We start from the raw sequence: 23,996 nt of genomic DNA, 5'->3' as shown, positions 1-23,996 counted from the left end.
GCACGGTTATAGCTGGTCGATTGTTGGTTAATACTGCCACCTATTGGTTAAATAATTTAAAAAAAACTGAAAAACATCTGGAGTCATTTTGCCAAAAGAAAGGTTCCAATTAACATAAACTGAAGGTAATTTCCATTTCTGAATTTAAAGAGATTTTAGACCATTATAATCCTATAATGAATCAACAATAGATTGCTGTAGGTGAAATATGATTTTAATAAAGTTAGCCTCATAATACATATTTACTAATGTTTTCCATTTGAAAAACATTAAAATCTCTCTGAAGGTTGAGTTTATTATTTGTTATTTCATCAATAAAAAACTTTATTTTTTAAATTAATGAATGACTTGAATATTCCTTGTAACAAAGTATTTATACAACGGTATTGCTTCAAGAAGTGAATGTTTCTTCCTTAACTGGTTCATATTAAGCTTTTAAAAGTTTGTTTGTTTTGTATACAACAGAAGTATTCAGTAGCAACAGCAACTCATGTGGGCCTTAAGTTTATCAAGTATTTAGATCCTATAAAGTAATAGCAACAGCTCACCTTGAAAATGATTAACTCTGTCAAGTTAGGGTTGCATAGAACTAGGGTTAGAAAACTTAATTAGGGATTGCTTTTCCGCTATTCTGGCTATGGTTTTGACTGGTTATTTGGCTTAGCTAAGAAAAATAAAATAAACTTGCCTTAGCTGCTGGGCTGTGAGGTGGGTTTCTATTGCTGGCCAATCAAGCAGGGGCGTGGTCTCCACAGCTGAGTTAGGTTTATATTCCAGTCTCATCCCGTAAACACTAGTGTGCTTTTAACTTCTGAAGGGTTCTAACTTCTAGACTACTTGAATCTTATTGCAATAAGTTTTTTTTTTTATTAAATAATTTGGAGGTAGGCCTACGTGGATTGCACTGGACAGTAGAGTATGACAATTTGTAATCTGAAGTAGAATGAATGAAAATACTCAAGCTTAAATCTATACTTCAGTCACCAGGGGGCGCTGTGTGGTCACGGCACTGCAACAGGTTACACTTTGCACTGAACTCACCATGGATCAAATGTGTCTGCTTCATTTGCAGATAAACACTTAGTACGTATGAATACACATCTTTCAACAGCCTCACACACGCACGCACGCACGCACACACACACGCGCGCGCGCGCGCGCTGGCTCGAAGCTGTATTTCCACATTCCCGCTCGCTCGGAGGGGGACACGCCCTCCTCTGATCCGGAGGAGGAGAGCTTCGGCCCGGACAGCTGATGGGATGCGACCGGGGAAAGACGCTGTGATGTTTATGATCCTCGATCAAAAGCTCGAGGAAGGCCCGCAGCAGACATGACAACCACAGGTAAGAACACACACTTTAATTACGACTTATTCACACCTGGGCTGCTTTTTCTCGTTCTGTAACAGGTGCATGTTTTTCTTTTTCATATTAAGACATGTAATCAGTCACAAAGGGCATTATAGTTATTGTGGTGGGTGGAACATTTAAAATTATGCTAATATGATATTAGAGCAGGGCTGGAACCAAATACAATGCAACCCCACCCCACTGAAAAGTTCATAAAATCATCTTACTAATAGTGTTTTCTTATATTGTATTGGTGCATTTAACTGCTAGATTATGTTCTGTAAAGTTCACTTACCTGCCTGTTGTTTGAAAGACCCCCTTTCACACTGGAAAACTACTAAATCCTGAATAATTTTCTATGCATAACGTTTATTTGTGTGGCATCGTTCATACAAGAATTGCAGCTCAAAGTGTTTTACAATGATACTATACTGCATGCATTACAAGCTTCACATCAAAATAGACATGCAATTAACATAGAGTTGACAATTTTAATAAGCCTGTATATAGTAGCCTTTATATAAATATAATCAAATGCATGATGTCAGTTTTGTGTGTGTATTTGAAAAAAAATGGGCAGAATGTGGGACTAGGTGGGGGCCCTATCTATGAGATAAGATAAGCACATTTTTAACTCTATAAAGTATTTAAAAAATGAGAGAACACTTTAAAACACTCAACTTTATATTGTTGGATCCTAAAACTAAAACCTTCTGTGTCCTAGGAGGTAATTTAATTTGCGAATATATCATATGAAAGGAGAATGGAGACCGTTATATGTCAGAGGAAGCTCTGCTGCCTGGGAGGATGTAGCAACTCAACATTGTTAGCGAGTGAGATCATCCATGTTCTCCAGATTTCAAACCCTCACTCACACCCAGAGAGGAGACGCTCCCAAGGAAAATCCCAGTGTTTAGATGACTAGGCCCTTCACCTTACTCAAATAGATCTATCTCTTACAGACTACTTAAAGTCAATCAGTGTGTGTGTGTGTGTGTGTGTGTGTGTGTTTGCGCGTGCGTGTGTGTGTGTTTGCGCGTGCGTGTGTGTGTATTGTAACCCAAAAAAATCCAAAGATCAGCTCATCAGTCACTATTGAGACCGAGTGCTCGTCTGACTCAAATCCACAGAAAATATCCACTCTGACCTTTGCACTGCTTCTGTTATCAGACAGAGACTCTTCAAATGCAAAGAGTTTGGCAACACGCACAAGTCTCACACAAACAAACACACTATAACGTGAAGCGTTTGCACCACAGCATCCAAATCTATAAGCAAATGATTACATAACAGTTCTATCGCACAAACCCATCAACGTTCCTTTTCCTCTTCACAGCGACCAAGCTTTGAATATATCATCATGGTCTCTTCGATTTTTATCAGTGAGAACAAAAGCAGCTGTACAGTGCAGTGCAGCATGCAAATAATGAGGTAAAAAGGATATGAAATGTTTTGTGTAAATAAACACAGTCGGGGTCGGTTCACATGGGGGTAGTTTGAAGTTTGACATAATCTTTACCCCTTTACCTGACACATATCCTAGCTGTCACCCATGTTAGTCTCTTTCAAAGCAGCATCACAGAACATCATGAAAGTTGTATATATTCGTAATTTAAAGTTGCTATAGTCGAACATTTTCTAATAACTTCTCAGTTTTTTTAACACAAGACATGTTTAAAATATGGGAATGTCTGAGATAAACATGGAAACCTGAATAGATGTGTCAGTCTTCATAATCTGAGGAATCTTCTCCTCCCATAAACTGTGTCAAACACTCTGGATTTATGAGATCATCAGTGCGAGGCTCCAGTTTCTTTCCTTTGACACACACTTCCTGCGTTTGTCCGAGCGGCTCGCTGCTCTGCTGATATTTTAAGTCGAGGCTGAGAGTCCAAGGTTACTCTTCATATTTCTATGTTATTTTATTACTAGAGCTTTTTACAGAAAGGTCAGTTTTGTTGTCATGGGAGACTATTTTTGGTGCTTTGGGGGCCTGTGATACAAACTGGGGGCGTGGCAGTTTCCCAGGGAAAGAGGGTCTAACGAAAGGGTAGATGTAAAATCTTTATTTTTAAAATTTCCCATAAAAGACCGTTTTGGGAGAGTGACCTCATGGATGTATCACAATAACTGCTAGAAGACGATGGATGGTTTCGTTTGAACAAAAGTTGCTGTCCTGCTGCATAAGCCAAAAAGGTTCTCTAGGTCCACATACTTTGTAATGGGACGACTATTGGATGGATACTCATGACATGAATACTTTGGTGACCTCTTAACATCATCTTCATCTTCTTTAATTGGCCCAATACTTTGGGTTCAAATGACTTCAATCGACCTGAAAATTCAGATTGTGTAGGAAATGTTAGAAAAGGAAAGAATGCCAAAAAGAGAATTTTCATCAACATTTTAGCTAATGAATCTAATGAAGAAAAAATATTCTATAGAAACAGAATATTCTTCTGTTTGTTTGTTAGTTGTTGGAATTTGAAGTTTTTTTAAAAATATGCAGGTGAGGTTTTTTCCTTTTTTAAATGTCTAAATAATCACATACACTACAGCGGTTGACAGTGGTCCTGCTTTTTAAACCCTCAATGGGGATGAATTGTCCCTGTTGTTGGGGAGTTAGCACATTCCTGCCTCCTGTTAACTGCAGCTTTCGGCTCTATTGTGGAGGAAGTCTGATGTCACGACCAAACACTCTCCCTCTCTTTCTGTCTATTCCTGCCTGTTTCACATGGAAGACTTTGGGAATAGACAGTCCTTGTTTATGTCGACCGCACATGCTTTTATGTCAAGGCAGCGTTGCCAAGTATTAAGGAGTTTTTTGAGGAAGTCAAATGCAGTTAGTTGTTTTATTTCTCAAAGAGGAGGGTTTCCCAAATGTTGCCATGTCACGGTCTCAGGACTAGACATGCAATAAGAATTTTAGATTATGGATCACAGATTTTGGCTTCATCTCAATTTAGATACAGTTTCTTTGCAGAGAAAATGTCATAATGAAGCAGTGTAAAGTTCTTTTCCAAGTTAAAAACATAAAAAATAAAAAACATAAAAAATCTAAACCAAACCAGAAACATTATTTGTTTTTTCTTAAAGGAAAATGCTCCTCCTAACATTAAGAGCATACACATTGAATGGATAATTTGATTGGTTGGTAAAACAAAAGCATGACACAATAGTCTTGGGCCATTCACACATGGGCTTGTTAGTGTTGTCACGATACCAAACTGTTTGTTTCCATACAGTCTAAGAGTCATGGAGACAACTATAGGCGTCAGCTTTACCTTTGAATGGTGTTTGTTTAACTCCCATCTGCCAATATAACGCCACAGCCTTCACGTCAAAGTCATAGCAGCATCTGTTTCCTCTCCAACAGCCAAACACTGGAGTCCTGATCCCTAGTGACTGGCGTCACCATGCCAACTCCCACGATCCTCACGGCAACCAGGAGTCCTCGGAGAAGTTGCTAGGTTTAACCACATGGTTTAACAAGCTCATTTACATCTGTGAGAGAGAGTCAGACAGACCAGGAGGCAGGTAGGTAGGGGTGGGTGCTGCTACACCACCTGTAGCATTATGACATGCTGAAATCAAGCTCTCTGTTCTGTGTTTTACTGTGTTTTCTGTTTCAGAGATGGTTTTCCAATGGGGTGCCCTGATGGTTTTGACGATGCTGGTGCAGACGGGACTTGTGGGTGGATGTGTGTGTCCGGCAGCCACCATTTTGTCCCAGTTTCCCTCCGTGGTGCCTGCTGACGTCTGTTGCTTGAACTACTCTGGCTCTGCGTTCGGCCATGTGCTCTGGTCCGTGTTTACCAATGAGACAAGCATAGAGACGCTGGATCTCTCCTCCTGCAATATCAGCTCTGTTGACATGAGCGGCAAAGAGCCCTCGACTTTACAGAGGGTTTATTTAGGGAATAACAGACTGACCGCGTTGCCAAGGGAGTTTCTGGCCGGCCAGACCCATCTTATGGAGGTGGATCTGAGTGAGAATCAGATTCGGGAGCTTCCGGAAGGTTTTCTTGAGGGCTCCAGAAGCCTCCAGAAGTTGTATCTCCAAGGAAATCAGCTGCACTTCCTCCCAGGGTCTGTGCTCCAAAAACCCAATTTACAAACGCTGGATTTGGATGGGAACCCCTGGGACTGCTCTTGTGTGTTACTTGAAGGCCTAGAAGAAGGCAAGAAGGTTAATAGAACTTCTAGACTTCAGGATCTGGTGGGGAATTTGTCCTGCGTCACCCCCAGGCATTTGGCGGGCAGTAGTATGTTGTCGGTGAGGCTTAGCGACGCGTGCCGCCCGGCTGGCCTCACCGCACTCTTCATCGTTCTCCCTCTGCTCATCCTCTCCGCGCTGGTTCTGTGCTGGTGTTGTGGCAGGCAGAGGAAGAAGAGAGAAGCGCCTTTGAGCACCTCCAAGAAAAAGGCCTCGAAATCTAGTTCAAACGCTCACAAGAATCGCAAAAAGCAGCAACCTGCGCCCGCTGAGCAGAACAGATCTGGACACTCCAGCCATGAGGGGATCTTGAAGAACCAGCTGTTGCTACGACCATCATCAGCCCTGCTTGGAAGCACTCGGGACATCTACGAAGAGGTGCATATTAAGCTAGGCTCAGTGGAGTCTCTTCCCCGAGATGTATCACATTGCTCTAGTTCTATGGAGGGTAAGAAAGGCGCAGAGGAACCTGATGGAGTGAGCAAGACGGAGCTGGACACAGTTAGTGTGACGGAAGTAATGAAGGACTCATCTGACAGGGAGAAGGCGTACCTGACCCAATCCACTGAATACTACAGCCTGGTCCCTGGTATAGAACTGGAAGATTCGGACCATGGCGAGTATGAGAACGTCAACATCTCGTCGTGACAGCTTTTAAGGAGGAGTCCAACGTTTTTTGTTGGAAATATGCTTTTGTCGGACTTGACAAGATCTACAAGTCACTTCTTTACACGAGTGATGAGGATGACATTTTTGAACACATATTTAGGCCTATGATGTCCTTTTGGTTCATATTCATTTCTGTGTTTATGTTTTTATCTGTGTTCTTCTCAAAGGTTTTAAGTCTGTTGTCTATTGCTGTTAAAATTCTAACAAAAACACACAAGAATGTATTGTTACTTAAATTCTCATTGTACTGACTGATGATACTTGTGTTTTAAAACAAAGCTTTTATGGGGCTTTAAGTTCGGAGCTGGAGCCAGTTAGCCTAGCTTAGCATAAAGACTTGAAGCAGAGGAAACTAGCTAGCCTGTCCAAAGTTCAAAAATATGTACCAACACCTCTAAAGGTCAACTGATGACAAATTGTATCTCTTTTGTTTACACTGTACACAAACATAATTTATATGTCGATGAGGAGATATGTTAATCAAAGTCAAGGCTACAAGCTAAGCTAATCACCTTATGGCTGCAGCTCCATTTGTGACTCCTAAACAAATTGCATGTATCTTTTTATCAGCCTTTCAGGCAAGAATGAAGAAGCGCATTCCCCCAAATGTCCAATTATTATATATTATGCACTGAAGACAGAGTGTGTGTGTGCGGGTGTTACAGAAAAAGCAAGTTATCTACTGAGTCAAAGACAGCGCAGTCGAACCACTGTAGTATCACAATGTAAGAGGAAGTGATTTAATCCGCTGCTTTTCCTGTGGGACCTAAAGGAACGCAGTGACGTTTTGAAAGGGAGGCACAACTTGTTTTCCCACTGTAGAAAAAAACTTTTAAAGACACCAAGGCACACAGACATTTTATATTCTATTTAATGTCACTCTCTGTGCAAATGTACGCCTACTACTACTACTACTACTACTATTACAGTGAAAAGGACCTATTTTTACGTACTTATTTCTGGGTGAAACAATGCTTTTGCATGTGCTTTGTCTTACCTCTCCCAAGTGGATTAGTTGAATGCATACCAGTTTGACTTGTTAAACATTATACTGCAGCAGCACAATGTTTTGTATCGGACTACTTCACCTTTAAGCTACACATCCAGAAATGTAGGTGCTGCCCGATGACTAATCCAATTGCAACGCTCACGGTTAATTCATTGTGAAACGTGGAATGTAAAGCTTAAATGAGAAGTCTAAATTTATATCTGCCATTATGCAAACAAGGATAAAAAGGACTTGGACTCACATGCTAGATGTGCATACAGGGAAGTCAAAATCTTATCTTAATGTTGGTGAAAGCTGGTTTTTATGAGATAAAAATCTATCACTGACATGCAAAGTGTATCTGTGCAGTGGTGCTCAAACATATTGACACTGGAGAGGACACCTACTGTGTATAAAAGACAATGCCGAATATCAAGGTCATCGTAGAGGTGCAGGATGCAAACACTGGATTGTTATCTAAAGATGTGGAAAATACTTTTATATTTTCTCACTGGCTTTGAATGCTAATTAGTTCATGTTCAGTGAGAATGAAACGGAAAGAGAGAGAGAGAGAGAGAGCGAGAGAGAGAGAGAGAGAGAGAGAGAGAGAGGGTGCAGCTAAAGGGTGTGGAACTTCCTGGAATTCAAAATAAAATGGAGGTGTATTTTCCAGATGGCAGTTATCACATATTTTCCAACAAATCTTTATTCATCAACATTGTAATTCCTGTTGGGAAATTATATTTTATTTTCTAGTCCAAACAACAAGTGTATCTTCTTAACACCAATGGCAAAACTGCTGCAGTAACCACTAATAATAAAAAAAAATTAAATAAAAATTTAAATAAAAGCACTGATTTTCATCATTATGTTTATACTGGCAGATGCAATATCCTGATTGTTTTTGTTTTGTTGTTTGTGGAACAATTGATTGTTGTTTGAAGAAAAATAAATGCTTTTTATTATGAAGATTTTGGCCTCAGGTTTGTTCACAATCAAGAAGATGAACTTCTAAACAAGAGAAGAAAGAAAAACCAAACTGTGTCATTAACTCAATGTAGTTTCTTTAAGAACATGCTCCAGATCCTTTCATTCAAGCTTTGTGGCCCCTTTAGCCTGTATTCTGCCCCGACAATGACCCAGGTGCGGCCCCCAGCTACCTGAAATCCCACTTTTTCTTTTGAGGTCTAATTTCACTCAGCGTGGGAAGTCCTAATTACCGCATTGGGTTACCGTTACCCTAACGATCAGCTCTGAGCCCCAACCAGTAGATCCAGTTGCCTAGGCCAGGAAATGACAGAAACACAAGGAACTTAATCTGAGAATGTGTTTCATTTAGATCAAAATCACAGACCAAACCATTGACGCATGATTCACACATGATGGAAAATAAAACATACAGGTGGAAAGTATTGTAAATTAATACTTTAAGAAATATTTTTTTCTGCAATGATTAGCTTCACATAGGCTACAACTAAAGCAACATGCACAAACCAGAGACATCTCAGTAAAATAGTGCTGCACTGCACTGAACTTTAGAGGCCATCAAAATTCAAGTTTGAATGAAAACTGCCTACATTTGCCTATCTTTTGTTGTGATAACTTATTATTCGTAATGAAAATGTATCTTTGATATGTGTGAAAACTTGAAGTTTTCAGTTCTTCATACAAATAAATCCAAGAAATATCAGTTGGGCCAACTAATTATCTGTTACAAAGGATTCTGAAAGCATTCCTTTTGGAAGTCTTTGTGTGTATAACTCAAAACTTGAAGTTACATTAAATTAATATATGAATGATTAAGTTATTTGAAAAAAAAGCTGATTAGTTTGCTCAAATGGCAGTTCTCCTTAAAGGCCCTGGCAACCCTCAAATAAGCTAGTGAAGACATTTGCCTTGAAAATATGAGTTTTCCTAACCTTTTCATTTTTACAGTGTGACAGATGATCTGTCCTTTCATACTGTGATTACAATTGACGTACTTACACGGTTTTAATAATGACACATGCTCTTTAATTGTTTTCTGTCAATAAGAGAATGAGTGTCTTTGTTTATGAGGTAAATAGAGGAAGTAAGGCCTCAGGGACTGAGGGCCCACATCACAAGGGCGCCATCTAGTGATTAACTTCTTTTTTTCAATCAGATTTTTGCAAAAGCTCATGGAGAGACACAACTTTGTTATATATATTGATCTAGTTACTATTTTAGACCAGATTTTCAGATGCTTTAAGAGTACTCCACTGTGATGAATACTTGTAGCAAATATTGGTAATAAATGCAATAAGTTAAAGATTGCGACTTATAGGGAAGTCCATGGTGACCTCTTTTGACTATGAAGGAGTTATAGATGGTCCCATAAATACAGAGCAAACAGAGTCAGGGGCTGGAAAAAGACATTCTGATTTACAATTCACTGCTGTTACGATGTGAAAAGCAAACAAGTGAGCAGAGCGCAACGGCCAATGACAAAGGCTGAGAGTTGAGTGGGACGGGCCCATCTGATGGTCTGTCTGTATTAAACTGTACGTTTAGGTTGACGTTATCACAGTCACTGGAACAGTAAATAACACAGAGAAACCTCTGCTGTGCAATCAATCTGTGTTTGTGTGTCTGAGTGTGTTTGTGTGTGAGCTTACTGTAGGGAGTGTTTTATCATGCAGATAAAGTGTGTGTGTGTGTGTGTGTGTGTGTGTGTGTGTGTGTGTGTGTGTGTGTGTGTGTGTGTGTGTGTGTGTGTGTGTGTGTGTGTGTGTGTGTGTGTGTGTGTGTGTGTGTGTGTGTGTGTGTGTGTGTGTGTGTGTGTGTGTGTGTGTGTGTGTGTGTGTGTGTGTGTGTGTGTGTGTGTGTGTGTGTGTGTGTGTGTGTGTGTGTGTGTGTGTGTCTTGTGTGATTTTCTGTGACAGGGATTAACATTCACGTATATAACAGGTACAAAGTGCTCAGTTGATTTTTGACCCATCTGGAAAAGACATGCTAACAGAAGAGTTTGGATTCTTAAAAACACATACAAACAAAGCCTTCTAAAAATAGATATCATTTGAGTTAAGGCAATACACTGCAGGTGAATAGGGTAACCCTTACCCAGGGACCCATGACCCTTATTGCATCACACGACTACAGGATGATGTGACAAATAAACATTTCATTTATAATGTAGATTATTTGTAGCACAATACAGAGAAAGCTACACATTTTCATAGAAATTATCCATGAATAATTTGTGATGCATTCCCTTCCCCTGCATAAAGAATGATCGCCCCTTAAAAGTCCCTCTAACTATAATATTGTCAGGATAAAACACATAATACTTTACAGAATGTGTACATGCTCTCAGGTGTATATCTCTCCTGGGATTCAGTTTCCCAGGTGATAAATTCAATGTGACAACTTATGACAGCTCAGCAGGGAGCTTTAAATTTGAGAACCAAAGAGGAAGAACTTTTTTTTCCACGGACAGTGGCACTTGACATCGGACCTGCCTCCACAGGTAATATCTCCAGAATATTTCTTGAATACATCATGATAAACGTATAAAAAAATGCTTTTATTATACAGTAGCTTTTATTTATGATGTTTTGCAGGAATATTTGACCACGGAATAACCCCAGACATGACAGTTTCTTACTCCCTTGAAGTGGCCGATGCCAGATTTGGAGGGTTCACCAAACTCCTGTTCAGGTGGAAGGGAAGCATCTACAAGCTGCTTTACAAGGAGCTGCTGGTGTTTTCTGGGGTTTATTTGTTTTTCAGCGTTTATTACAGGTAAAATTCATGGTTTAATTCTATTGTATGAATGCAGTTTATGTGAGTAACAGTTGAAAGTGTTATCCTCTTCACAGGTTCCTCCTCACAGCGAAGCAGCAGGATCTGTTTGAGCGTGTCGCCCTTTACTGCGACCAGTTCACCAACACCAACTTCATCCCAGTCCTGTTTGTACTGGGTGAGTCTGATTGTTTGTCTCACACAAGCAAAACCTGGATACAAGCAGTGTTGGGGAAGCTACTTAGAAAATAGTTCAAACGTTTTTGTAAAAAATTATCAAATTGACAATGTATACATGTGATATGAAATTATCACAAAATATTATACAAAAAGTCACATGCCACTGAGTTTATTGCAGAACCTAAAAAGTGCCTTAAAATCTAATTTAAATTATGTTTTTTAATAAATAACAAATTAAAACAAAATACATTCAAAACAATAACAACCTGTCCTAACTAATGCAAATATGAATATAGTCAAACTAACAGCAACTTATTGAAAAAAAATGAAACTACTTGTTTAATTACACGTAGTATTCCCCAACACTGCAGACAAGTCACCATCGATCATGTTGGGTTGTTATTTCTTGTTGCAGGGTTCTACGTGACCTTGGCCTTTAACCGCTGGTGGGGTCAGTACACCAGCTTCCCGTTGCCTGACAACCTGATGATGGTTGTGTCTGGGAACGTGCACGGTGCGGACGAGAGGGGACGTCTGCTGCGACGCACACTCATGAGATACGCAAACCTGTCTTCAGTTCTCATTCTGCGCTCTATTAGCACCAGAGTTCTCAAGCGTTTCCCTACTCTGGAGCACATAGTGGAGGCAGGTAAGGACATCAGTGAAGGGGAAGTAAACACATTTACTTTAGTGGTAACTGGTTAAACACTGGAGTCACTTAACTGGAGCATTTCTAAGACTTTTAACTGTGACTTTAAATACACTGGACACATAATATATATTGCATGTCTGTCTTAAACCATTTAAGATTATTAACTCAAACCATTTAAGTATAGAAAATAATTTGATTTGCGTGCAAGTAACTCAAGTATTTATTGTTAAGGTAACTTATATGGAACACAATATAAGCACACATGCCTGACACAACTATTAACCTGATTTCCAATCTCTTTGCAGGATTTATGACGACAAACGAGCTGAAGAAGTTCGAATCCCTTCACTGTGATTTTAATAAGTACTGGATGCCTCTGACCTGGTTCTCCAACCTGGCATCTAGAGCGAGAGAGGAGGGGCGAGTGAGGGATGACATTGCCCTCAGACTTCTGATGGATGTAAGGTTAAAACACTGACAAATACAACCACACTTTAACAGGTGCATTTAGAATATTGGATTATCATGGAAGAGTTCTTTGTTTTTAAAAACAAGTGAAATATTTCAAGCCGTTCTTTTGTTTGTTAATTTGGATGATTAGGGCATATTCAAATGTATCAATATGCAACCGCATATGCTATGTGGGAGTGAATTATTCAAGAAAAAACTCTTTAAACTTTAGTATTTCCACACATTCTGTGTATTAGGGCAAGGCAAGGCTCGACGTCATTGAAAATGAGGGTCACCCCTCAATTGGTCTCTCGAGGATAAATAAAAGTTAAATGAAATGAAAAATGAAAAAGGCAAGGCAAATTTATTTCTAAAGCACATTTCGGACACAAGGCCATTCAAGGTGCTTTACAGAAGCAAGAACAAAATACATCAAGTATAGAGCACACATTAAAAAAAAGCCAATGAAAAACATGAATAGAAATAAAACATAAAATAATTAAAACATTTAAAAATAAATAAAAATTAGGGCACCTTTAGCTCAGTTGGTAAGGCGTCCCCTCCATGGGCCTCGGCCAGCAGAAGACCCGGGTTCAATTCCAGCCCGCGGTCGTTCTCTGCATGTCACTCCCCTCTCTGCCCCATTTCAACTCTGTCTCTACACTATCAATAAAAGCATAAAAATGCCCGAAAAAATATCTAAAAAAATAGATAAATAAATAAATAAATTACAGGTTAAAACGGAAACAGTAAAGCCTTCAGACCTGATTTAAAAGAGCCGAGTGTTGAAGCAGACCTCAAGTCCCATGGAAGTTTATTCCAGAGCTTGGGTGCATTAAAACTGAAGGCTGCCTCTCCCTGTCTAGTCCTTACTCTGGGGACTGTCAGTAGCCCAGTCCCAGACGACCTGAGAGCTCTGACTGGTTCATAACGGATCAGCAGGTCAGAGATGTATTAAGGCCCTATTACATTTATAAATGTATGATGTCTGCAGGAGCTGAATAAATACAGAGCCAAGTGCAGCCTCCTGTTCCACTACGACTGGATAAGCATTCCTCTGGTCTACACTCAGGTTGGAGTCAAACTTTATGATTGTTTGGCCATTTATCAAACTTAACCCCACACCTAATAAATCTACTTTGTTTCTTGTGCAGGTAGTTACTATAGCAGTCTACTCTTTCTTCGCCTTCTGTGTGATTGGTCGCCAGTTTCTGAACCCAGAGAAAGGCTACAAGGACCACAACCTGGACCTGTACGTCCCTGTTTTCACCCTGATGCAGTTTTTCTTTTACGCCGGCTGGCTCAAGGTAAGATGGCACACGCATTTCATGTTCTAGATAAGAATAAACAGATGCTTGATTTAGTAGATATTTTAATAGTGTTTCTCCCATGTAAGGTGGGGGAGCTGATCATCAATCCTTTTGGTGAGGACGATGACGACTTTGAAACCAACCAGCTGATTGACCGAAACATTCAGGTTGTCTCTCTCTAACTACTACACTTCCTTCTGCAATAACACACAGGCATCTATTCATTATTTAACCATTTTGTTTGGCAATCAATTAATTTATACAGCGCCCTTCAAACAGTTCAGATGCAGTTCTGATTGGTTGTAGTTTTCTCCTGTATAGGTGTCAATGCTGGCTGTGGATGATATGTACCAGAACTTGGCTCCACTCGAGAAGGACAAGCACTGGGCACAGAGACATTTCTCCATCCCTTACACTCTGTCCACCACAGCAGACTCTCTCAGACCCGCTTTCAAAGGCTCCACCTTTGACATGAGGTAAACCTGTTTTATTATTTATGCTTCTGTAGCCTACCTTTTGTTTGATGGTGCACAGTCAAGATTAAAGTTATACTGATAAATACAGAGAGAAAGTTTTTTGAGCTGAAAGTGACAATCAACATTGTGTCAACTCGTTTGAATGTAGCCAACATTGTCTTACATTAGGCCTATTTAAAATCACTGCCAAGAACACACCAAAAAAAATCAATTCATGCTATTTTTGCAGGATGAGTGCGGAGGATCTTGAGGTTCACACACCTAGGAGTAAGCAGTTTCTACCTCTAAAGAGCTCGCTAGGCAACAGTCTGGATATTCTACTGCAGAGGGGCAAAGGAATGCTGAGAGGTGGCAGCCTACCTTCTCTGATTGATGTATCTTCACACCCAAATGATGATGTCGCTGCCTTGCCCGAGGGTCCCTCCAATGGCAACATACACACAGACCAAGAAATGGCTTTGATTCAAGTTACAGTTGAACAACACTAGTGAAAATCATCATGCTGAAATATTTGTGTTCTTTCTAAACCAAGAATGTTCTTTTTTTTGTGTAAAACTTTGTGATTTCACTGAAATAAAAACACATTGTTTCTATTGTTTTATGTTTGCAAATGAATGTGAATTATTGAGGATATAGTATTTTACAAGCGTGTATTATGATCCATAGTGACAGCACAAACATATTTTTTTAGAACTTTGATTCATTATTTAGTCTTTCTTCTCCAGTCCTCAACATCTGTACTTCTTTAATATCTTTAATATTTCATAGGAATATTTTTATAATCAAGTTTTGACTTGAAAACGTGGGCTTCCATATACCACATAAAAAAATATATGTCAGATATATCAACAATGTTTTAAATATGTAAAACATTAAAGATGTATGAATTGTGGCGAGACTTTTATTTTGAAGTACAGACGACGGAAGTTCGAGAGGGTCAAAAGTCATTTTCAGCGCTTCCGCGTTGATAGATATTGAAAACAAATCAGCGGCTTTATATTTGTCTTCAGTGAGAGGTAAGTGTACATTAAGTGTTTCTAGACTCTGTTAACTCATTAAACATGAAATATATTTAACTCCCGAGTTAAATTACCGTATGTAACCCAGTCGTTAACACCTCTGGATGCACTCATTTTACCGTAACACCTAGCCATGCTGCTAACGTTAGCTCTCTCACTTTAATTATTTGGAATGAGTTGCTACTTTTTTGCTCTATGCCAGCTGTTTCTTGATTATCAGACATTGTGCATGCGCTGTAAAAGAGAGCTGGAGGATAAACTAATTCCCTAAATGTTGGCTGATGATCTTACAATCGTCTGTTATTCAGGAATATTCGGTTTTGTGTTTGTTTTGTTTGACAGCAGGAGCAAAACAACAAAAGCAGGTCACCGGTGTTATGTCAGCTGACGCCCCCATTGCCCTGCTGTTGCTAAGCTACTGACGGTCCCTGGCTACCACATCATCATCATCATGTCTCTAGGCGACAACCCTCACCTTCTCCTAGGCCGGATACGCTTCCTAAACAGATGTATTGAGTGTTTTAGGAACAGTGAGGCAGTGCCCGAGTGTCTGTGTTACGTCCCAAAGGAAGTGTGCTACAAAATCTGCAAAGATTCTTCGTCCACCTCCTCTTCCTCTTCCTCTGCTGCTGCCTCCCTCTCTGGGGCAAACACTGGAGGCTCCAAGACGCTGGTCTCCGTGTTTGAGAGTCCACACCTGACTCCACAAATCAAGAAGTTATGCAAGTACAACATCGAACCAAAGAAGGGGACTTGTATCCGCACGACAGGGGAGGAGTACTGCAACAGCCAGGGCCTTTGGGTCAAAATCAATAAGGTGAGAAGATTAGGAGTATATCTCTCCCAGGTTTGAATCATTTGAGCCAGACGCTTTACACTAATTCAGTAGATGATCTATCTATCTATCCATCCATCCATCCATCCATCCATCCATCCATCCATCCATCCATCCATCCAGACAGACAGACAGACAGACAGACAGACAGACAGACATACAAGCATTTTGAAACTCAGCAGGATCATAGTTGGATAACCTGAAGTCTTGCAGGTTCACATCATGTCAAACAAGCAAGAGTTTTGATTTAGGTGTTGTGTGCATTCAAAGTCTTTGGCAATGTAGTTTTTTTACTGAGGCAATAGGACATCATTGTCAAATTAACATTGAAGTTCTCCCTTGTGCTTGGTCCATACGAAGGCACAGAAGAGGGAGGATTTTAATCGTTGCTATTAAAACCATCTTTCACTTCAACAATACAACAGAAAAAAAATTGAAATGTCCATGATTTATTTTTTAATTCCACATTGCCTACTTCTGCTTATCCCTACCACGCTTGCATTGGTTTTATCAGCCTATTTCAACATAATAAACTGACGTTGACAGTAACATTAACCTCTGCCTGTGTCCAGGAGCAGCTTGAGGAGCAGCGTCCGGGCCTGGACCTGGATGAAGGCTGGATCCTGGTGTGTAAACACACGGAGGGCGGCGACAGGCTGGTGCCCGTGGAGTCCCAGGAGACGGTCGCCAGGCAACAGGAGCTCCTCGGATACGACCACAAGCCCTGCAACAGGTGGGAGCAGGTGGTCAATGTCGAGAACGCACTTTTCATCGCCTCCAAACCCAAAGTCGCCGAGTGTGAAGAGGCCGCAGTGCAGAAGCTAAGGTTAGTATCAAATTAGAGTGTTGAGACAGTTTGGTTTTTTTTTTTAACCACGGCGGACTGTCAATTCAAAGGTGGAGTCGGTGATTCTGGCGAGCACATGTTGTCAAAAACAGTATTTGTAAAAATTTGTGAATATCTCCTCACAATCCGCTATCTGTACAGACTGTGTGTTGGCAAAATCTAGTTTTAATACACAGCCTAGGCTCTGTATAGTGGTATGTAAACAAAGGGGGTCCACCTTAGCTAGCAAGATGCATGTTTACAGACCCCCAGATTTTTGTACTGGATCGTGAGGAGATATTCACGGATTTTGACAAAAGGTGATTTTGACGACAAGCATTCTTCCTAATGGCTGACTCCATCTTTAAACTGTTGTCCCCTCACATCTTCAAGGTATGTTCCTTCCACCTGGACGTATGAATGTGACGAGGACCTGGTACATTTCTTCTACGACCACATCGGGAAGGAGGACGAGAACCTGGGCAGCGTGAAGCAGTGTGTGACCAGCATCGACGTCTCTTCATGCTCGGTGAGTCAGGTAATGCTCAGGTATATGTATTTCTTTTTGTTTTTAAACCTCAAATTACGGAAGAGTATTAGGGCCAACTTTCCCCTCAGTCTTGAACTTTCGAGTATATTCTTGCCATTTCGACTTTTTTTTCTCAAAGTGCATTTTGTCTCCTTTCTTTGGCTCTATTCTTTTCCATATAAAACAATCTAGAGACTTCTTTAATATTTCTAGTTTATGTCTTCTTGTGTCAACTTGATATTACGTATTTGACAGAAATATTATAAAATGACTATAACACTGAGTATTAGAAATGTACTTATTACATATGTGTACATTCGTCAGTGATGTAATGACCTTGGTATTCTCTGATAGGAGGATCCTAGTGGAGGGGCGAGCTGTCTGACGGACGGAGACACTGAAACTTACTGGGAGAGCGACGGCATGCAGGGACAACACTGGATCCGCCTGCACATGAAGAGAGGCACCGTGGTCAAGTGAGGAGATTCTCTATTATATTATGTGTTAAATAGTATGAATGCATGTGCTTTTACAATGCCATGTATGATATGAAATTAATTTAGGACTGTACGATAGCGAGCCTCACAGCTTTTTCAAGTCACTCGTGGAAAAATATGAACAAGTTTCCCGAAAATGGGAATAATCTTATACTCTCCTGTCCTTAGACATATATTTATTGTACCTAACACTATTGTCTTTGTTCTCTAGTAAACTGATATTGACGGTGGACTCGACAGACGACAACTACATGCCCAAGAGAGTGACAGTGTACGGCGGGGAGGGAGACAATCTGAAGAAGCTGAGTGATGTCACCATAGACGAGTGAGACATTTTTCACACACACAAAACGAATCACGGCGTAATAATCTATTTTCTCTTTAAAAAGTAGCGATTTGCTATGATGAAGTGTATCTGCCTGCCACTGTTTACTAGTTGACAAAAGAGCTAGAATTGACATTGTTTCGTTGTTGCTCTTTTCTTGCCTCTAGCAATCTGATTGGAGAAGTGTGTGTGCTGGAAGATATGACTGCTCACCTGCCTGTCATTGAGGTTCGGATTGAGGAATGCAGAGGTAAGGCTTACTATCACATTTCAAACACGTCAATACATTTTGTGGGACACTTAGGCTGCTAATTCTTCAATATTGAACCTATTAAATAAAATAAATTCTCTTGTGGCCTCTCAGATGAGGGGATAGACGTGCGGATCCGAAGCTTGAAGATCAAGTCGTCTTGTGAGAGAGACTTGGGTCTGAACGCAGATGTGTTCCAGTCCTCTAACCTGGTGCGCTACCCCCGTCTCCAGGGCAACACACCTGACGTCATGTACCGCAGAGCGCTGGTCATACAGAGGTGGGTTTAGTATTAATGCCAGGGTTTCTACAGTCATAGGGAATATATATTTATCACCTAATTGGGATGGTAATGTTTGATATGATTAACCTATTCCGAAGCTTTTTAAATTCAATTTCACAGTTTATTTTCCTTGGGTTCTCTCTCTGCAGGTTCATCATTCTCCTGGACAGTGTGCTGCCACACGTGGTGCCAGCCTGGGACTACAGTCTTGGGACCTTCAACCAGATCAAAGTGAGTCATCATATCGTGATGCTTTTTGATATACGTCTAAATAATCACATAGTATCTCAAATTAATGATATTTGAATTAATTTAAAAAAGATAAGATACGTAAAAAGATCTTCTTGAGATTTTTGCATTTTTATAATTCTCCAGTTCTTTAGCAATGAGACATTCGCCATCCATCACAATTTCACGAGCGAGCAATATTTATTATTAAACTAACATTTAACACCTTTCATCCTTCACTATACATGTACGTCATACTGTAATACTCATCTCCTCTAACTACTTCCTAAATGAAATGTCCACCCAAAGTATTGTTATTGACCTGTGTGTTCTCTGGCGCCCTCTAGAGCATAAAGCAGTTCCTGCTTCTGTCCAAGCGGCGCTCGGCTCTCATCACTCAGTGCCTGAAGGACTCAGAGACCAGTAAACCAAACTTCATGCCCCGCCTCTACATCAACCGCCGTCTGGCCATGGAGCACAGAGACAACCCCTCTCTGGACCCCAGCTGCAAGAACGCCGTATTCAACCAGGTAAAAAAAAAACGTTTCCTCTACCTCTGTTTACTGTGATATTGGTGTAATATATTTACAAACAAGGACAGTATTCTTCTTTGAGTTTTATTATTTGTTTGTTTGCTCATTCGACCGTCTCTCTGATGCATTATGGGTGCTCTAACTGTTACCTAATGATTTGTGTTTTCCTCCTTGCAGGTGTATGAAGGTCTCAAACCATCTGACAAATTTGAGAAGACATTGGATTACAGGTGTGCATTTTTTAAAGCTTTCATCTCAGGCTAATTTGTCTGATATTTCTCACATTTTAAATTTAAAAATCTTACTTCTTGGTTTGTCAGGTGGCCCGCTCGGTACGACCAGTGGTGGGAATGTAAGTTCATCGCAGAGGGAATCATCGACCAGGGCGGTGGATTCAGGGACAGCCTGGCGGACATGTCTGAGGAGCTTTGCCCCAGCTCAGCCGAGTGTCCCGTACCTCTGCCCTTCTTCGTCGGGACGTCCAACCAGGTAATGGAGAACCATCGTGGCCTACACACAGACAAGATCAGATCTCACTTCAGTTGGATTTGAAATTGAATTTGATAAAAAAAATACAGACATATCAAAAATTAAATATAGCACAAAAAAACAATGTTCAAATTAGTTCACAAATCAGAAAAATAAAAAGCACATTACAACATACTGTAGCTATATTCAATTAAACAGTTCAGGTTCACGTTCAAACAACTTTATTAACCCCAAAGGGCAATTCAAATTTAACATTGCAAAGATACACAAACATTTACCTATAGACAGCAGACAAGACACAGGAGTATGTCAGAGGGGTACACAACAGGTCTGGGCTTAGGAGTATACAGTTGAAGTATAAGAACAATGATCAAATAAACTTAAACTTGCACTGGCTGCTTTTCATTGGTTGTAGCTATTTCTTAAATTGCTTTCTGTTGCTCACTCAGGGCTCCATAGAGGCCAGAGATTACTACGTGCCCAACCCGTCCTGTAAAGAGTTCCAAAAGTACGAGTGGATCGGTCAACTGATGGGAGCCGCTCTCAGAGGAAAAGACTTCTTGGTGAGTGATGCTCTCTCTCTATCCGTTAACATTGCAATTTAGTAAGAATTGGTGGATGTGGAGACTAAGGTTTGATGAGTACAGTAATCCCGTATCCCTGGGTATTTAAAAATGGTATTCCTTTAATTACGCTCATGACGAAAATATGCTGTATAATGTGCGTATGTGTGAAATAAATGCCTTAAGAAGAGTTAGTGTCCGTGTCCAGCAGCAGCACCAATGCCTGAGCTTAAAGATACTGTCAAAGTGATGACAGAACTCCTGTAAATGATGGAGGCCTAATATGCTCACTCCCTCCATCCATTAACATCACTATGAAATGAAACGATGGACGGTTGTGGAGTCTTGATTTCCTGTATTCTCCTGTGTCCCTCCCCTGCAGGTCTTGGCTTTGCCCGGCCTGGTGTGGAAGCAGTTGACTGGGGAGGCCGTCAGCTGGGACAAAGATTTCCCCTCTGTGGACTCTGTGCTGGTGAGGACATGCAAATCATTATTTGTTACACAGTCACATATAGGCAGGAGTCAAAATAAGCATTCCCCAAATGTGGGTAAAGTTAGTCTTAGGCAAGTAAGTTATTGAGACTACCTGCAACTCACGTAGTGAAAGATGTGGGGATGAATTGTACTTTGGGTCATATCTCCTAGTCATGTAATGTAAATGCTAACAATCAGACTGAAACACGTACAGCACTTTGAATCCCAAACATTCTCTGGTTAAACAATTATAATTAGTATTTTTCCTTTGCTTGGTACATTTTTTAAATTTTTTTTATAACTTGCTTTGCCACTGAAATGTACTTTTATTGATCATTAAACCTCACTGTATCTTTAACCTGTTTGTGTGTGTGTGTGTGTGTGTGTGTGTTCAGGTGAACTTGCTGGAGGCCATGGAGAACATGGACCAGGATACCTTTGAGTTCAGGTTTGGGGAGGAGCTTGTTTACACCACGTTGCTTAGCGACAACAGAATGGTGGAGCTGATCCCCGGCGGCACCAACGTGGCCGTTCACTATGACGACCGCAGCCAGTTCATCGGCCTGGTGCAGAAGGCTCGGCTGGAGGAGAGCAGGCAGCAGGTGGGACTGCACGGCTGTTACACTTTGATTTCAAATTTGCGCTGCTTTTTAAAAAAAAAAAATTTTTTAGAACACAAACAGAGAACTGTTAAAGTGAACACACAAACAAAATAAAATAAACAACTAACATGGCGTACTCTACTTAACAGGTTTCTAAAGACATTGTTTAAACTAAAGGTAAATGTTAAGCAAAAAATAAAGTCAAAAAAGTGACATGAAGGTCACTTCGGTGCTGCTATATAGTCCAGGAAAGGCTGAATTCAGATTTGTTCTGAATGTTTTATAGTGCCCTTTGATGGTGGTGTCAGCGATTCTGGAGGGCTCTTGTTGTCAGAATCACTTTTTGTCAAAATCAGTGAATAGCTCCTCACAATCCGCTACCTGTCTGTACTGTGCGCAAGCTGAAAAATCCACCTTTACTTGTGGTTAATGTTTCTTTTGTGCGTGTATCAAGTTGGTAAATCGTCTCAGTGCAGTGCCTGATTTTCTGTGTGTGTTCCAGATTGCAGCCATGCAGGCGGGGCTGCTGAAGGTGGTTCCTCAGGCCGTGCTGGACCTGCTCACCTGGCAGGAAGTGGAGAAGAAAGTGTGTGGAGACCCAGAGATCTCTGTGGAAGCCCTCAAACGACTCAGTGAGTGTGTTTTTTTTATTTATTTTTTTGGCCATTGTTTCCATTATTTAACAATAGCAAGATCTGGACACACCGTGATATTGTTCCCACAAAGTAAAACAGAAAAAGAAAAAAAAGATTGTCTGATCCAAGTTGTTTGAAACCAAATGTATACTTTAAGATTCATCCTAGTTATGAGAAAGCCTTGTAGGAGCTTCATTGTCGATGTTCTTCAGTTAAAACTGTACTAAGAGCTCTGCATCGTTATAATGCGTCCATGTTGTTTCTGTCTCCCTCTAGCACACTATGAGGACCTGGAACAAAGTGACGTTAGAGTGCAATACTTATGGGAAGCACTGACGAACTTCACCAACGGTCAGCGCAATGATTAATATCTGTAAATGTTTGACATAGCACGTCCTCTTTAGTGAATGTCGTGTTCTGTCATATTAACCACATAGTTTGAAGCCTAAAGAAATGTCTCTTGAGTATTTGTTGTACTAAAAATTTCACAATTCTGTATTACCAGTGTGATGATGAGTGTTAGTCTTTGTGAGTTGACTTATGATGTTTTGTATTTTTTTTTCAGAGGATCGCAGCAGGTTTCTGAGATTTGTAACTGGTAGAAGCCGTCTCCCGGCACCCATCTACGTCTTCCCTGATAAACTAGGGTGAGTGCAAGTACATCCCTGGAAAAACAAATGATTAAAAGACAAATTACAGTTTTTTCTTAATAGCAAAGAAGCTAATTTAGAAACCCTACAAAAGTAACATGTTATTATTTTCTCTGTTTTGCTTTAGCTTTGAAACGACCGATGCACTCCCCCGATCCTCCACATGTTCCAGCACGCTTTATTTACCCAGCTACCCCAGGTATGCTAATGCTATGTATTGTACATGCAAAAATGTGTATAATTGTGTACTCATAATACTACTAGTACTGTAGACATTATTGTATTGCACCTTTTTAATTAGTTTATAGTGTGTAACTTTTTAATTTAAATGGATGTCGATTACATTCAAGCCATTGCCAAATGAGTTGACACATCAGCTCCACACAACTCTTTGTATTTCTCAGTATGGGAGAAAAATCCCAAGAAGAGCCCAATAAATGTTTCAGTTGTTGTTTGTACTGCTAAGAAAAAACCTGGACGTACAGCAGAAGGAATAAACAATCCATGCATGATCATCAAAGGCTTACCTCATGTAATGAGCTGAAAGTATTGTTGTTTTGACTCAGAATTCCTCATGGGGGCAACAGAAATGACGCACTATAGCTTTAATAACCTGCTTAACACTAGTAACTGCTTTTTATTGACATTATTGTTGTATGGGCTCCTTCATCACCCTTTCTCTCCTCTCTTGTCTTTCCGTCCTGTAGTGCAAAAGTATGTGAGGAGAAGCTGCGTTACGCCGCGTACAACTGTGTGGCGATTGATACAGATATGAGTCCCTGGGAAGAGTGATCTCTCTCTCTCTCTCTCTCTCTCTCTCTCTCTCTCTCTCTGCTGCTGCACGGAAGAAAAACTGCACACTTTACGAATGAATCACTGTTGAATGGAAGAAGCTTGCCAAGTTTATCTACATATCTACACAACTGCCAATTAATCATAGCTGTATATAATAAAGAACTATATGGGAATGTTGAAATGGTGTATTTCTTTTTTTTTAATGAAACATTGAATCAATATTTAATATAAAAAATATGACATAATAAAAAAATATACTTAATTTTAAACAAGACATTCCAAATATAAATATGAAATAACAATATATGTTATTCCTTGACTCATTCTTTTTCTAGCAATAGAAAGTAATGCATTTTATCATTTACTTATTTTTTAGCAAAAGGAAATATTTTTAAAATGCCAGAAACACAT

At 40.2% G+C, this 23,996-nt stretch overlaps 3 protein-coding genes across 6 annotated transcripts; all 3 read left to right on the top strand.

Moving 5' to 3' along the window:
- The first annotated feature begins 1,230 nt into the window (after positions 1-1,230).
- Positions 1,231-8,138, top strand: LOC307255036 (uncharacterized protein). Its single transcript, XM_080033637.1, has 3 exons — positions 1,231-1,343; positions 4,726-4,886; positions 4,982-8,138. Exon 3 carries the CDS (start codon positions 4,984-4,986, stop codon positions 6,211-6,213), a length of 1,230 nt encoding a protein of 409 aa, XP_079889763.1. The 5' UTR covers positions 1,231-1,343; positions 4,726-4,886; positions 4,982-4,983; the 3' UTR covers positions 6,214-8,138.
- A 2,694-nt stretch (positions 8,139-10,832) lies between these two features.
- best4 (bestrophin 4) lies at positions 10,833-15,493 on the top strand (the record flags this gene model as incomplete). The annotated part of the gene is made up of 10 exons (XM_080034125.1): positions 10,833-10,984; positions 11,062-11,162; positions 11,580-11,813; positions 12,122-12,276; positions 13,261-13,338; positions 13,421-13,573; positions 13,663-13,743; positions 13,898-14,052; positions 14,282-14,481; positions 15,414-15,493. 10 exons carry the CDS (start codon positions 10,833-10,835, stop codon positions 15,491-15,493), a joined length of 1,389 nt encoding a protein of 462 aa, XP_079890251.1.
- On the top strand, positions 14,995-23,730 carry hectd3 (HECT domain containing 3). Of its 4 annotated transcripts, none has more exons than XM_080034604.1 (20): positions 14,995-15,068; positions 15,414-15,888; positions 16,485-16,732; positions 17,126-17,270; positions 17,616-17,737; positions 17,970-18,083; positions 18,251-18,333; positions 18,448-18,613; positions 18,766-18,847; positions 19,192-19,374; positions 19,555-19,607; positions 19,698-19,866; positions 20,316-20,429; positions 20,812-20,901; positions 21,299-21,505; positions 22,008-22,137; positions 22,417-22,491; positions 22,706-22,787; positions 22,918-22,989; positions 23,498-23,730. In XM_080034604.1, the coding sequence occupies exons 2-20, from the start codon at positions 15,523-15,525 to the stop codon at positions 23,580-23,582; spliced, it is 2,586 nt and encodes an 861-aa protein (XP_079890730.1). In that variant the 5' UTR covers positions 14,995-15,068; positions 15,414-15,522; the 3' UTR covers positions 23,583-23,730. The 4 variants fall into 4 exon arrangements, with proteins under 4 accessions (XP_079890730.1, XP_079890731.1, XP_079890728.1 ...); XM_080034605.1 differs by having other exon boundaries at positions 16,479-16,732; positions 17,126-17,261; XM_080034602.1 differs by having other exon boundaries at positions 16,479-16,732.
- Positions 23,731-23,996: the final 266 nt, after the last annotated feature.

Source organism: Ammodytes marinus, assembly GCF_949987685.1.
Source record: "Ammodytes marinus genome assembly, chromosome: 9".
NCBI lineage: Eukaryota > Metazoa > Chordata > Actinopteri > Uranoscopiformes > Ammodytidae > Ammodytes > Ammodytes marinus.
This window is presented reverse-complemented; position numbering and strand designations above follow the sequence as displayed.